General features: G+C 39.9%; 1 protein-coding gene across 2 annotated transcripts; it reads right to left on the bottom strand.

Moving 5' to 3' along the window:
- Nucleotides 1-1,661: 1,661 nt before the first annotated feature.
- LOC113050999 (E3 ubiquitin-protein ligase TRIM39-like) lies at nt 1,662-7,084 on the bottom strand. 2 transcript variants are annotated; one of them, XM_026214567.1, is made up of 8 exons: nt 6,940-7,055; nt 6,148-6,615; nt 5,914-6,009; nt 2,722-2,955; nt 2,504-2,642; nt 2,382-2,417; nt 2,160-2,224; nt 1,662-2,042 (listed from the first exon to the last, which is right to left on the bottom strand). In XM_026214567.1, exons 2-8 carry the CDS (start codon nt 6,448-6,450, stop codon nt 1,677-1,679), a joined length of 1,239 nt encoding a protein of 412 aa, XP_026070352.1. In that variant the 5' UTR covers nt 6,451-6,615; nt 6,940-7,055; the 3' UTR covers nt 1,662-1,676. The 2 variants fall into 2 exon arrangements, with proteins under 2 accessions (XP_026070352.1, XP_026070351.1); XM_026214566.1 differs by having other exon boundaries at nt 1,662-2,224; nt 6,940-7,084.
- Nucleotides 7,085-15,087: the final 8,003 nt, after the last annotated feature.

Genomic DNA, 15,087 nt, shown 5'->3' with positions numbered 1-15,087 from the left:
TAAAATATAACAATACATATATTCTTTGAAAAAAATTCCCAACTCACAATGCGAGTGCTATTGTTTAGATAATTAAGGCATTAGTATAATAACATCTCGTGACATCTTTCTTACCAAAAAATTATTAATCCATTTTAATTGTGGAATCCGGCCAAATCGGACATTTTTAAAATAGCTTTTATTTCAGCATCTCTGATTGGTTGAAATTATCCCAATTGTACATGCAACACATTGTTGTACCTATCACATTGGGGAAATCACCCAAAATTAATTGATTCATTTACGTTCATTGGGACAGTTAAATGGAAAACACCTGAACTTCCCAAAGGCAGGCACCACAACATGAGACATCCAAAATTGAAATAATCATATCATATTGATGAGTCTATTGATTTAAGTGAATAGTTATACACCATACTTTTAGTAAAATAGTACAATACATATAAAAAATAAATAAATAAAATACAAGTGTTATTTCACAACTCTACACTTTTTGAAAGACGTCCTGGGATTTTTAATGACCACAGAGAGTCAGGACCTCGGTTTAATGTCTCCTCCAAAGGATGGTGCTTGTTGATAGTATAGTGTCCCCATCACTACGCTGGGGCACTAGGACCCACACAGACCACAGGGCGAGCACCCACTGCTGGCCTCACTAGCACCTCTTCCAGGAGGTCTCCCATCCAGGGACAGCCCTGCTTTGCTTCCGTGGGTAACCAGTCTTGGGGCTACAGGATGACATGGCTGCTGCCCATCTCTGGTGATGGGTTAATGAGAGAGCCAAGGTTTGCATTCATAAGTAAAATTAAGATTAATACCAATGCCATGATACCATGGTAATATCATGGTAATATTTTTTGGACACTAGTAAGTTACTTATACTTTATTGCTGGAAATTAGTCTTTGGTCTGGCTTAACATTCAACAATAACAATACAATCCACATATCAATACAATGAACATATTGCATCAAATAAATACTTAATACATTCATCCCTGCTGAAAACAATGCAGTTCTACCCTTTGTACAACAGACATATTGCATATGGTATGCACACTGCTTATATATTGCTTTAGTTGCCTTCAGTGTCCTATAACTGCTCCCAGATGGAAAGTGTTTGAAGGCATATTTCAGAGGGTGTGTTATATTTAGATTTATAGCCAAGGCTTTCCTCTTAACTGCCATATTATACTGAAAAATGTATATTTGCTTAGACTCTGTTATTTTACTTGCTATCCTTATTACTACCCTGACCATAATATCATGGTATTTTTAGGTACCTTAGAGTTTCATGTACATACCGTGGTATATGAATAGTTATCATGCAGATCTTTGATATACAGTATATCAAGATATTACCAGCTGATGTACAACAGTAATATCACAAATCATTCTGTAGAGGAGCCACTACCTTTATACGACAGATTATTAAGGTCATCAAAGGTGTTTTTACAGACGATTTCACTTTGTCAGGTGACAGGTGAATATTTATGAAGAGTTGAACATAAATCATTTATTAAACAAGTATCATATTTTACATTACAAATATTTCATTATAGCATACAGATTTTTAGAAATTGAAAAACAAATAATAAAAGTCATTATTTTAATCATTTAATATTATTAAATAATGAAAACATTATTTTAATCCTGTATTTCAAATTAAGAATGTACATTCATTTATTATAATTAACAGTTGTGATGATCAGCGGGCTTGAGTTTTTACCTCCATCGTTTAAGGATGGACTAAATAATGGATAGAGTTTTTCAGTGAAAGACTGAGCAGTGAAAGAGTAGATATGAGAGCTGGACTCTGCATCATAAAAGGAGACCAGACCCTCCTCATAATCCACAAACACACCGACCCGCTGCGGCTTCACTCTCAGAGACAGAGAGACAGAAGGACTAGAGAGAGCCTCATATTCGTTTCCATTCCTCAGCCACACAGTCCATTGTCCATTACTGGGACTCACTGTGATGTCTCCCTTCCTGTTAATGGATTCTCTGGCAACTCCTAAATCCCATTCAGTCTTTCCTTTCACCTGCACCTCAAAATAAAATTTCCCTGAGGAGAATCCCTCCTTTGCCAAAACATTTACACATTTATCAAATCTCTCTGGTTTATCTGGGAGTTTCTGATCGATGTCTCCATCACTCACTTGTTTTCCATCATCAGAAAGGATGAGATCAGGATGAGCTGTATCAGGATCCAGAGTCACATCCACTGAGAAGACAGAATATCAATCACAACTTCACAGTACAGATATTTTGTGATGCTGATGTTTTTAATATTTAACCTAGTGTGTAATTAGATTTTAGTGCGATAATGAATCTGTGAGTGTATAAATGTAAACTAGTGTAGTGCAGACAGCACAATGTACCTGCATACTGCTGCATCCACTTCAGCTCTGTAGAGACTAATAACAATATAACATCAGCAGATCCCATATTTTAAGAATTGAAAACATGATCAATTTTCTCTCAGATTAATGTATTGATGTACCAGTTTGTGTAAGTTTCTCATCTATAGTGTCCTTCAGTTGAGTCAGAGCTCTCCTCAGAGTCTCCAGACTCTCATGAGTCTTCATACTGATCTCAGGCCAGTTCCTGGTGTTTGTAGAGCTGCACAGGGATGAGTGAATCTATAGCAGGAGAGAGGACAAATCCTTCAGCATGTCATATCCTGCATTATCAATGATCAGAGAGATGATGTTGACTGACCTGTAGGAAGTGGAGGTGATCTTCAGTGTGTGAGAGCTGCTCCAGCTCAGTGTTTCTCATCTTTAGCTCAGTGATCTCCTGCTCCAGCTCTTCAATCAGCTCTTGCTCCTGTTTCTCTGCTGCTTTCTGCTGCTCCTCCATCATCTCCAGCAGTTCAGTCTGACATCTCTCAATGGAGCGGATGAGATCAGTGAAGAGCTCGACATGAGCTGCTTTCTCCTTCTCACTGTTTCTCTGGTCAACCAGAAGTCAACGAATTATTAGCGGTGTTTACTATGACAAGAATCAGTGTTAATGTTGCCCATACTTCAGTGTTTTTAAAGGGTTTCCAAATTTCTCAACTGAAGAACAAACATAACCCTGCACTGTTTGCACTGAATGATTCCTCAGATCATGTGTCTTTCAATCACGTTGAGGAGAGGTACGATATTACTTTAGTAATCAGGTAATCACAGTAATGTAAATATTCAGACCAACAGTGTGATAGTGTGCAACAATAAAAGAAGAAGTTACTATTAAGTAACTTAAATTTGAAACAAATTATCGTAAGTTGCCTTGTTTGTATTTGTTTCGACCACCGAAAATATTATTTTAAATCAATCTTGGAACAAACTGTAGTGCTGATTCATTCTTGTTTTTAAATTAATCATTTAAGTGATTGATTCCAAATCAATGACTTAAATTAAAAATATGCATTTAGCAGAAGCTTTTATACAAAGCGACTTACAGTGCATTCAGGCTATCAATTTTTACCTAGCATGTGTTCCCGGGGAATCGAACCCCCAACCATGCACTTGATAGCACAATGCTCTACCAATTGAGCTACAGGAACATATGTAATATGCAACAATGTAATATTAATAATAAGAAGAACAATACAGATAAACATAAAATACATACCATGAATCAGATCATACAGCCAGAGAACAGACAAAAAGAAAGGTAAATATAAGTTTTAAGGTGTATTTTGAAATCATGTAATGATAAGATTGGCAGAGATACAATATGCCACCAAACAATGCTAAATTGTGTCATGTGACATCAGACCAGTATTAGAAGATATTAGTGTTCAAACTGGGGAGCAGGTATAAAAGAGTTCAGAAATACACATTGGGACAAGAAGTACTTTAAAGGTGATGAGGAGTGTCTTGTATTGGATATGGAAAAAGAATGGGTAGCCAATGAAGTCTGTGTAGGTTGGGAGTAATGTAAGAAGATTTCTTTGAAAAACTGAGAACCCTAGCTGCAGAGTTCTGAATATATTCAAGGTTATTTATTGTTGTGTTTGGTAGGCCATAGAAAAGAGAATTACAGTAGTTGAGTTGAGAAGTAATTAAGGCATAAACCAGGGTCTCAGAATCATTGCTATTCAAGAAGGGACATAAACAGGCAATATTATGGAGGTGAAAGAAGGCAGACTTTGTCAGTGAAGATATGTGAGGAATGAATGAAAGAGAAGTATCAAAGATTATACACATATTTTTAACATTAGTGGAAGGTCAAACCAAATATTTTTAGTGAACTAACAAAAAGTAGATCTGTTTTATTTGAGAATTTGAGAAAGTTACTGGTCATCCAAGCATTTATATCATTAATACAAGCCAATATGGAGTTGGTGGGAAAAGGAAAATTGTGTTGAGAATGGATATAGAGTTGGGTGTCGTCTGCATAGCAATGGAAGTTGAAGCCATGAGGATGGATAATGTTACTAAATGGGAGCATGTAGATCATGAACAGTAAAGGCCCAATAATAGATCCCTGGGGGACACCATGAGACACAGGGGCACTAGTGGAAATAGCCTGGCGGATAGTAATGTAATGCTGACAGTCAGACAGGTAGGAAGTGAACCAGGATAAAATAGTTCCAGAAATACCAAGAGCAGAGATTCGCAAGATGAGAATACTGTAGTAAAGGTCTTACAGAATTAAAATCCTAATGGAGCCTGAGTCAGTGGCCATAATGAGGTTGTTGATAACTTTAAGAAGTGCTATCTCAGTGTTGTGAATGGTGCAAAAGCTGGGTTGGAAACAACCATAGAGGATATAAGATGAAAAATATGATTTAAGTTGAGCAGCAACAACTTTTTCAAGTAGCTTTGAAAGAAGCGGGAAATTCAAGATTGGTCGGTATTTGGCCATGTCAGAAGGGTCGAGGTCAGGTTTTTTAAGGTTACAGTTAGGTTAAGGTAGATTTCACCCTTAGGTGAGGGGAGGCATTTCACAGTTTAGTTCGATGAAGAGGTGATCAGGAGGTCCAATCCGAGAGCCAAAAGCAGAAACATTAAGTAGACCAGTAGTGCAGAGCCAGTCCAGTATGTGACCTTTTAAGTGCGTAGAAAAGTCAATATGCAGTACAAGACTTTGAAATTAAAACACTAACATGAGTTCATGGGATTCTGCACACAGTCACTTGTGTATGTATGTATGTATGTTGTATGTTGTGTATGTAATGTATGTTGAAATCAACAAGTAAGATAACAGAAGAAGACATGGCACAGGGAAAGGCCTGTTAACAGTTTGTGCAGTTCAATAATTTTTTTTTTTATTATTTTTTTTGCATTTGTTTGGGTTGACAATAAAAGGAAATTACAAACATTGCATGGGGATGTACAAGAAATTTTGAAAACTAGGTATTCAAAAGTTAAAGTCACATGAAGGTTGATAGCAGCCAGACCACCACCCCAAGATGTCAAACAAGGTTTGGCCAGGTAGTTGAATCCAGATGGAGAAAGGAGATTTAGGTGGAAATAGTGGTTAGGAATTTGGTATGTTTCAGTGAGCAGCAGGGAGTCTAGGTTTTTCTCCATTAGTGCAAGGCACAGTAGCCTTCAGAAAGAGTAACTGTAAAATACCCACCACTAAAACACATAGTGCTTCTCAAAACTTCAAAGTTCTCTTATAAAGGGGCACAAGCAATGGACACTTTTCACTCCACTCACCTTTCTCCTTCATGTTTAATGTGACTGAGTTTGTAAGATGACACAGAAGTTATGTTCTAAAAAAATGTTTTTGCTCCCTGCAGTACACCCTTCATTATTCAAAGCTCTTACTCTGGAGGGTAAACCCTTCAAAAAGATCATGGCACAGGGATGAACCCTTCAGAATGAAACACAGCCACCCAACTAAACTAATACATCTAAATTATATAAAATAAATATTTACATTCATTTCATTTGATTATTTTCAACTCACTTTTCTGACTTCTGCTGAGTGTTTGATGTCTTGAATCTTCTTGATTCTGTCCTGGATCATCAGCTGCATGTCTTCATGTGTCTTCATCAGCTCAGTCTACAGAGAACAACACAAACACATGCATCATAACAGAGATTAAATTTACAATATGTTTTCATCATGAACTTTTATTTCACAACAGGAAATAAAATATGATTCCTCATAATATGAGCCCTTTAAAAGTATATCTTCTACCTTCTTCTCTTCACTTTTCTCTTGAATAGGAACAGTGTTGTGGTTCTTGTGGTCTTTCACAGAGCAGATCACACACACAGACGTCTGATCATCTCTACAGAACAGCTCCAGAGGACTCTCATGTTTCTGACATATATAGTCCTCCAGATTAATCACAGGATCCATCAGTTTGTGTTTCTTCAAACCTTTCACTCTCAAATGAGGCTCCAGGTGAGTTTCACAGTAAGAGCTCTGACACACCAGACACGACTTCAGGGCTTTCAGCTTTCTTTCCTCACAGATGTCACACAGAACTTCAGGCATTTTTTTCAGGAGTTTTATTTTTATAGTGATCTACAAGCTCTCGGAGTGTGGTATTAATCTTGAGATCAGGTCTTTGCTTGAATGTTTCTTTACAGTATGGACAGCTGCAGGTCTGGCTGTTGTCCCAGTGTTCAATCAGACAGAGAACTGATTGAGTGAGAAATGCTGGTCATATTAAAAGAAAAGTATAAATCTGAAAATTATTATTTTGTTAAAAATAATGAAATAAAGTTGTTAGCTGAATTTTTAGTTCTGTCTGTCTGCAGGTCATTTATTTCCTGTTTCTTTAGAAACAACAAGATTTGCTTTTCAACCAATCAAATGACATACTTTTAATATAGTTCTCATATCATTTCAGTGCAGTAACCAACTAAAGCAGCTGAGTATTTGACATGGTTAAACCTGCTTCTGTTCAGCTTATTTACTAAACCAGACCAAAACTATTAGAAACCTGCTCAGGACAATCTCTCTTATGTTTCTATCACTTACCTGTGAGTATCAGATGTGTCCACAAGATTCAGTTTTCTGCTGTTTGACGATTTTGATCGGAGTCCATATGGTTTCTAATCAAGTTAGTTTCACTTTCTGTGAGTCTCTCACTGAACTACAGTGATGTCAGAGCTCCTCCTGTTTTTAAACATTTAAATTTGTCCGTGTATTCGGTGTGTTGGTTCATGTGTGTCTGTTTATATTAGGACTAAGGTTTCTGTCAGCTCATGAAGAAATTTCGGCAGACTTACAAAAGCTTGACATTTTGGCAACATTTGTTAAGAGTCTCATTATCAGAATAAGTATGCTTGCGCATACAAGGAATCTGTTTTAGTTACATAAGCTTTTACTACACAGGAGACAACAGCAATACACACATCCAAAAAAAAAAAAAAAAGACACTGAAAATATAAAGGCAAATATTGCTAAATAAATACATTTCATGAACAGTTGTGCTATAGATGATAATGGAATAAAATAGAGTGAGGTGCAGGGATGTACTAGGATGGAGGTAGTAATGCATAAATGTAAAGCTATTGCAAATTTGTATTGCATAAGTGGGGAACATTTAACTGTTCATGATGTAGGTTGAGTTCAGTGGGCTTGAGCAGACTGTACAGGAACATCTTCAGAGGTCATGACAGGGGGAGTAGTCTACTTGGGGACAGCCTCCACAGATAAAACATGACTAGCTAGAACACACTCGGAGGGACTCATTAGAAGCAGCAGATAGCTGATCCAGTATGATCTCAGAGTGCAATTACTAGCAAGAACAACATCCATGGGCTTAACAAGACAAACAGGAACAATCTTCAAGGACAGGACAAAACGGATAGGATGGCCTCAGATAGCTGACAACTATTAGGAACATCCTCCGAAGGACTCATGAGAAGCAGCAGACAGCTGGTCTGGTATGATCTCAGTGGGTGAAACTTCTAGCAGGAACAACCTCTGTGGGCTTGACAAGACAAAAGAGAACATATCTCCAGGGCAATGAACAAACTGGCAAAGACGACCTTCGAGGACATAACAGGACCGACAGGAACATTTTATATGACCATAACTTGAAAGGTAGGAACACCGTCTAAGGCCATGACCCAAAAGGCAGGAATGACCACTGTAGGTCTGACAGGACAGGCAGGAACACTTTGCATGGCCCAGATGTGACAGGTAGGAACAAGACTTGAGGACTTGACAAGAAAGGAACAATTTCTATGGCCATGACCCAACTGGTGGGAACAACCTCTGTAGGCATGACAAGACAGGCAGGAACAATTTGTATGGCCAGACAGACAAAGTAGGTAGGGACAACCTCTGAAGGTGTGATCTCTGGACACTTGACAATATCTGTGGACATGACATGAGTGATCTCTGGGGAACTTGATACACAACTGACAGGAACATTTTCTGCCCTCCTGGGCCCCAGGAATAAGCTCAGGATCAGACTCATGAACAGCCTTAGGGGCTGACGAACTGCCCTCCAGGGCTGCAGGAACTGATTCTTGACAGCCATTGGTGCTGATGTACTGCCCTCCGGGGCTGGAACTGACACTGGAATGAGCTCTGGGGCTGGTTTGGCTTGGATAACTTTAACTCTCAGGAATGATTTGAACGGACTTCAAACAAGGCTGACTGCAGCAACCTTAGGTGGAGTTTGAACTGACTTGACTGATTAAAAAATGACCATAGTTCAGGAGAATTTGGTACGAACTTCACTAGATCGAGATAGCTGCAGCAAATTTGGTCAAATTAAAGGTGCCTGGGACTGATTTGACTGACCCAGGGGTGCTGGCAGCAATCACAGCAACTGAGAGATATATGAAACTGACAAGACAGGATTAATAAAACAGCCAAAAACTCACTAGACAAAAAAAGAAAAAAAAAAAAAAAATACCTGGAGTAGTGAAGCTCATCTGCTGGGTCCTGATTTTGGCTGGTCCGTAATGTCAGGGATCTAGGAAGGAGGACCCAATTGCAGTGAGATATAACAAGGTTTTATTGACAAGACAGACTGATACAAGAGGTAGTGAAGTGCACAATAGTTACCACATCAGGAACACAATAAACAGGAACAGCTAAGGAAGGCCACTGGCAGAATACTTGGGCAACAGAGGGGGCAGCAAGACCAGGCTGATAGAGAAGGTCACACAAAGCACCATAGATCAGAGCTCAGAAACTTGTTGACCACTGACTCTAAAGTGAGACCAGATGCCAGGCTGGTAGAACCAGTGCAGGACACATGGGGATAGGTCAGGAACTCGAACACAAGACTAGACAGGACAAAGCTCCACAAAAACACAAGTTAAATTCAAGACAAAGAAAAAACCAATGAACTAATAAGAGTAAAGTAACGATAAGAAATTACCAATTTAACCAACTTAAGAGAATGATCTAACAAAACCAAGAATCAAGAGTAGAAAAACTAAATAAATGTTACAAATGAAAGCAAAGGACATAATCCTTTCAGCAGTCCGAACGGTTCTCTGTAGTCTTCTCATGTCTGATTTTGTAGCTGAACCAAACCAGACAGTTACTGAAGTGTAGAACTGTTCCAGCAGCTCCTGTGGCAGGTTAAACTTCCTCAGCTGGCGAAAGAAGTACAACATTTGTTGAGCCTTTTTAACAGTGGAGTCAATGTGATTGTCCCACTTCAGGTCCTGAGAGATGGTGGTTTCCACCATCAATGACTATGATGGTGAATAGGGGGCTTGCAGGGGAGTTTCTCCTGAAGTCCACTATAATCTCCACAGTTTTGAGCATTTCAGTTTCAGTTTCAGGTTGTTAAGACTGCACCAGACAGCCAGCTGCAGAACCTCCTGTCTCTAGTGTCATCTGCAAGCTTCAGGAGCTTGACAGAGGGGTGCAGTCGTTGGTCTACAGGGAAAAAAGAAGTGGGGAGAGAACACATCCCTGAGGGGCACCAGTGTTGGGGGAGCGGCTGTTTGCCATGAATTTTCCCAGTCTCACTAACTGTTGCCTGTCTGTCAGAAAGCTGGTGATCCACTGACAGATATAGACACACTGCTGCTCAGCCCTCTACCAGCTGGGTGATCTCGGCGACGGCTCCTCCGGTTTTGGGCATCCGGCAGGAGTCCCCCGTTCCCTGCTCCTCCCCAAATCAAATGAAACTTTAATCATTGAAAATAAACACAAAACAGTGCATCAGCCCCTCACGGATGACTGATGCGCACAAATAAAAACCAAAACATAAAATAAAGCCCAGGCCTGGTCCTCTCTCGTCCTTCACTGTCTTCGCTCCAGTTTTATATCCTTCCATCTCCTCCGTGGGACTCGAGACCGGTGGGTCGAGCAGGTGTCGCTCATCTCCAATCACTCCATTGGCCTCACCCGTTCCCACAACTCTCGGCCCCACCCCACTCGTCACATACACAAACTAATAGAAAATAACCAAAACAATCCAAGGTTTTTATTTATTACAGTGGCTAAATTGTAGTGGGCAGTACCCACTAAATTACTGAAAGAGTTGTTACCTGTAGCCGAAGAACCGCTTCTCAATATTATTAACTCATCGTTATCTTTAGGTCACGTCCCAAAACCATTTAAGCTGGCAGGTATTAAGCCTCTTATTAAGAAACCAAAACTAGATCCTAGTGAACTGGCAAATTATAGGCCTATTTCAAATCTTTAATTTATGTCTATATAGTCTATAGTGTTCCTGTAGCTCAGCTGGTATAGCATTGCGCTATCAAGTGCAAGGTTGGGGGTTCGATTCCCCGGGAACACAAGATTGGTAAAAATTGATAGCCTGAATGCACAGTAAGTTGCTTTGGATTAAAGTGTCTGCTAAATTGCATAAATTTAATTGTAAAATGTTTCAAATTAAAAAAAAAGTTGTGTCTGTTCAACTGAGCTCCTTCCTGCAAAAAAATTATCGGTATGAAGAATTTCAGTCAGTTTCAGGCCCCACCATAGCACAGAAACGGCACTTGTTAAAATTACAAATGACCTGCTTCTTGCGTCAGATTCAGCAAAGCGGAAGACAGCAGCAACGTAGCAAATCCGATATAGTATAAGATAGAACGAGATGAAAAGAGAGTGAACAAGAGGGAGAACCCTATAACGAACACAAAGAGAGACGTTACTAATAATGATACTTGCCCTTCACAAATTATAATTACATTTAAAACACTTACCCTCGAGGTATCACCCCAAATAGAAAATATACAAGCACAGGTCTATTAATCAGCCCACCGATAACAATGGGGTAAAGGAAACCATACCTAGACAGCATGCGGCAGTGTCAACAGCACAACAACGGTAGTACAATATGCGTTTATACAGATGCACATGCACACACATATACCTGAGAGGCAACCACTCACTAGATCCACTAAAGCAGCGCCGAAAACACACCGAAACCCGGACAAAACGACACTATAAGTTTACAAAAAAATGCTTTAAAAGACCAACCAGTTTTCAAATTACCCCCCTGTTACAGCACAGCACGCTTACCTGTAACCACCGTAAACACGGGTAAAAAGGGGAAAGTTGGACGTGACGCACCACGGCCAACAACAAATCAGCAATTATATTACAGATACTGATCACAGATAGGCAAATCCGGCTGTCAATCACCTAATCTCATTACACAAGTTTTACTTGATCTTAGTGCTGCGTTCGACACCAAAGATCATGACATACTCATAGATCGATTACAAACCTATACAGGTATTCAAGAGAAGGCTCTAAGAAGGTTTAGATCCTACCTGTCCGATCGCTACCATTTGGTTTATTTAAATGGGTAGTCATCTCATTTATAACCAGTAAAATATGGATTGCAACAAGGATCCGCCCTAGGTCCCCTTCTATTTTCAATATACATGTAACCCCTTGGTAATATTATTTGAAAATACGGGATTAGTTTCCACTGATATGCTGATGATACTCATCTATATATCTCAAAGAGATCAGATGAAACTTCTAAATTATCTAAGCTAACAGAGTGTGTTAAAAATGTAAAAGATTGGATGACCAATAATTTTCTCTTATTAAATTCAGATAAGACAGAGATATAAATTATTGGACCAAAAAACAGTACACAAAATCTTTTAGATTACAATTTGCAACTAGATGGGTGAACTGCTATTTCCTCTGCAGTCAAAAATATGGGTGTTATATTAGACAGCAACTTGTCTTTTAAAAATCATATTTCCCATGTTACAAAAACTGCATTCTTCCATCTTAGAAACATTGCCAAGCTACGAAACGTTACCTGTTTCTGATGCAGAAAAGCTAGTTCCGTATCAGTTACAAATGATCATTACTTACCTATAAGGCCCTAAATGGTTCAGCTCCAGCATACCTAACTAGCCTTATACCACATTACAATCCATCACACTCCCTAAGGTCACAAAACGCTGGACTTTTGGTAGTTCCTAGGATAGCAAAGTCCACTAAAGGAGGTAGAGCTTTTTCACATTTGGCTCCCAAACTCTGGAATAGCCTTCCTGATAATGTGCGGGGTTCAGACACACTCTCTCGGTTTAAATCTAGATTAAAAACACATCTCTTTCGCCAAGCATTCGAATAATGTATCTCTTAATTTGTGACTGCAATTGCATCTGATCAAATGCACATTCTTATTCTTTAGCTTAGGTTAAACTAATTAATTTTACTTTGTTGGAACAGCAGCTATGATAATGATGTCTCTATTTGTTTCTATGTTTAACTAGGATTTACACAAGCTCCAGTCTTGATCCAGAACACCTGAGAAGAGATGATGCTGACCCCTCAAAGGACCCCAGATGATGCTAACCCTGAATAAACAAATATAACTAACAAATATTGCTACAAGTGTGACTGCATTATATAATAATTGCTGTTAATAATGTTCATAGTCAGGCTGACTACGTCTTGTATTAATTTTTCTGAAAAATCCTGTCATACGCACACAAATTGACAGTCACCACTTATAATCTACTACGAAATATTGTAGAAACGTAATTTTCTGTAAAGTTGCTTTGTAATGATTTGTATTGTAAAAAGCTCTATACAAATAAACTTGAATTGAATTGAACTGAATAAATACACTTCCCTTTCGAAGGAACTTCGAACTGCGTTCTCTAGGGGTCGCTTTGGGGAACACCTCGTTGTGACCCGTGTCTGAAGCATACATTGAAAAAAACACCAACTCACTACCTGCGCGACTATAAACAAGCACCAGGAGAGCTCGTCATTCATCTTCTTCATCTTCACTGACTGTTGCATGCATCTGAGAGAACCGGTAAGGGTGATCTTTCTCTGTTTGTCATGATGACAACTAGCAAGGGTTTAGACAATGTGCATCCATGTCGGCGTTATTTGACACCCGATGACACACGCGATCTTTGTGTCATTTGTTTGTTGTTGGGTGAAGAGCACGCATGCGATGTCTTTGAGGAAGCAATCTGCGTGCATTGCGAGTGTTTTTTCAATGGAAAAAGCTCCGCTCTCGTTTGTCTCTCTTCTGAAAGAAAAAGGCAGCCATCTGCTTCCCGCAGTTCAGGACCTAACACTGCTTAGGCATGGAGGAGAATACAGAGCTTGTGAGAATACAGGTGGATCTGTCTGAATGGTTTAAAGAGGGACTTTCCTTTTTGCGCTCGTAATAGCGGCAGACGAGAGAGAGCCTCGGGAGGATGAAGTTATATCTTTAACACTTTCTGATACTGAGGTTAGTGCTCTGCTGGGTTTTTACCCAGGAAAAGCAGGATATATTTGGGGATGGTGAAGAAGCTGAGACTGAGCCTTATTAATTCTCCTGCCCTGGGTATGTATAGCTGATGGAGGTTATTGAGCGAAAATTATCTTTTGACATTAGCCCTCCAGCTCAGGTGAGCCTTTCATTTATGCATGATCTTCATACTGGGATCAAAAAAAAAAAAAAAAGATGCTGTTTTCTTCTTGCATCCATCGGTTTTGGCAGGAAATTAATCTGCCAACATCGAGATGATGCACGAAAGCGGCTATGAGTGGATGCTCCCTATAGAAAGAGCAAAAAATTTTATACATAATTTATAAATAATTTTTATCTATGGATTTTTTTTTCTTTTTGGAGGGGAAACAATCTCTCTTAATCTCTCTCCTAGCCATCTAAGCACCTTCAGAAAATCATCTCGCTTAAATGGCAAGGCATATGCAGTAGCAGGTCAGGCTGTGGCTTTATTACACATGATGCTGGTGCTTCAAGCATATCAGACTGATCTGCTTAGAGACCTGGATAGAGGCAGGGGCCTTTTTTATGATCAGGTAGCCGAGCTGCGCCGCTCCACGGATCTCTCTCAGTGCTACCAAGCAGGCCGCCTCCGCCATGGGTGGGACCGGAGAGACATCTGTGGATGAACCTGGCAGACTTTGGGAGGAAAGAAAAGGCTTTCTCCTTGATGCTCAGGTTTTGCCTTCTGAATTTTTCGGTATTTCCGTTGAGACAGTGATTTGAGAAGTTCAGGGAGACGAAGGCATGCTCTGCTGCTTTCAGATCCTTCGTTCCACGAAGGTCCAGGTCTGAGTCCAAACAACATAGGGGTCCTGGCCTGTCTCGATCTGAGGATCGCAACTCGTGCTCCTCCCCCACCTGCGGGCAGGGGTTAGAGGAATCGTGGGTCAGAGGAGGTAAGCAGAACCTAAGGGGTGTGATCTAGATGAGGCAGCATTCTTGTCTGATTCAGAGTGATACCGAGGTATCTACTCGTTCTATTTGGGGATTTTTAACTTCTGCTTTTATCCTCCCCTTCCTAATTGCCCTGTAACCACCAGCTCTCTACCTGATCGAGGTTAGGTGGGAACCTCTCGCATAACAGTATCCTGTGCTGAACCTATAATGTTATTTATGGTTCTATGTTCATAGCAACCACCCCACTGATGGTCCAGACTAAAAAGAGGCACCCCTTGAGCGGGGCTCCAGCGCAGCAGGGTGGGTGAGTAAATGTAACCCTTTCTGTAAATACTTATGTGTACTAAATTGCTGGTGGTTACATGTCTACTAATAAACTCTGTGAGTTTCCTTTGCAGTGCTCAGTTACAGTGTTTACTAATCACTCGCCAGCACCAGCCATCCGGCTTCATGTTCCCGGTATTAGGTGCATGAGATCACAGGTTTCTGAGGGAACCTCCTTGATCATCAGGCCTGGCACAGCACTGCAGGGAATT

Source organism: Carassius auratus, chromosome 31 (assembly GCF_003368295.1).
Source record: "Carassius auratus strain Wakin chromosome 31, ASM336829v1, whole genome shotgun sequence".
NCBI classification, from domain to species: Eukaryota; Metazoa; Chordata; class Actinopteri; order Cypriniformes; family Cyprinidae; genus Carassius; species Carassius auratus.
Note: the sequence above shows the minus strand (reverse complement) of the source record. Positions and strands in the feature narration are given on the sequence as shown.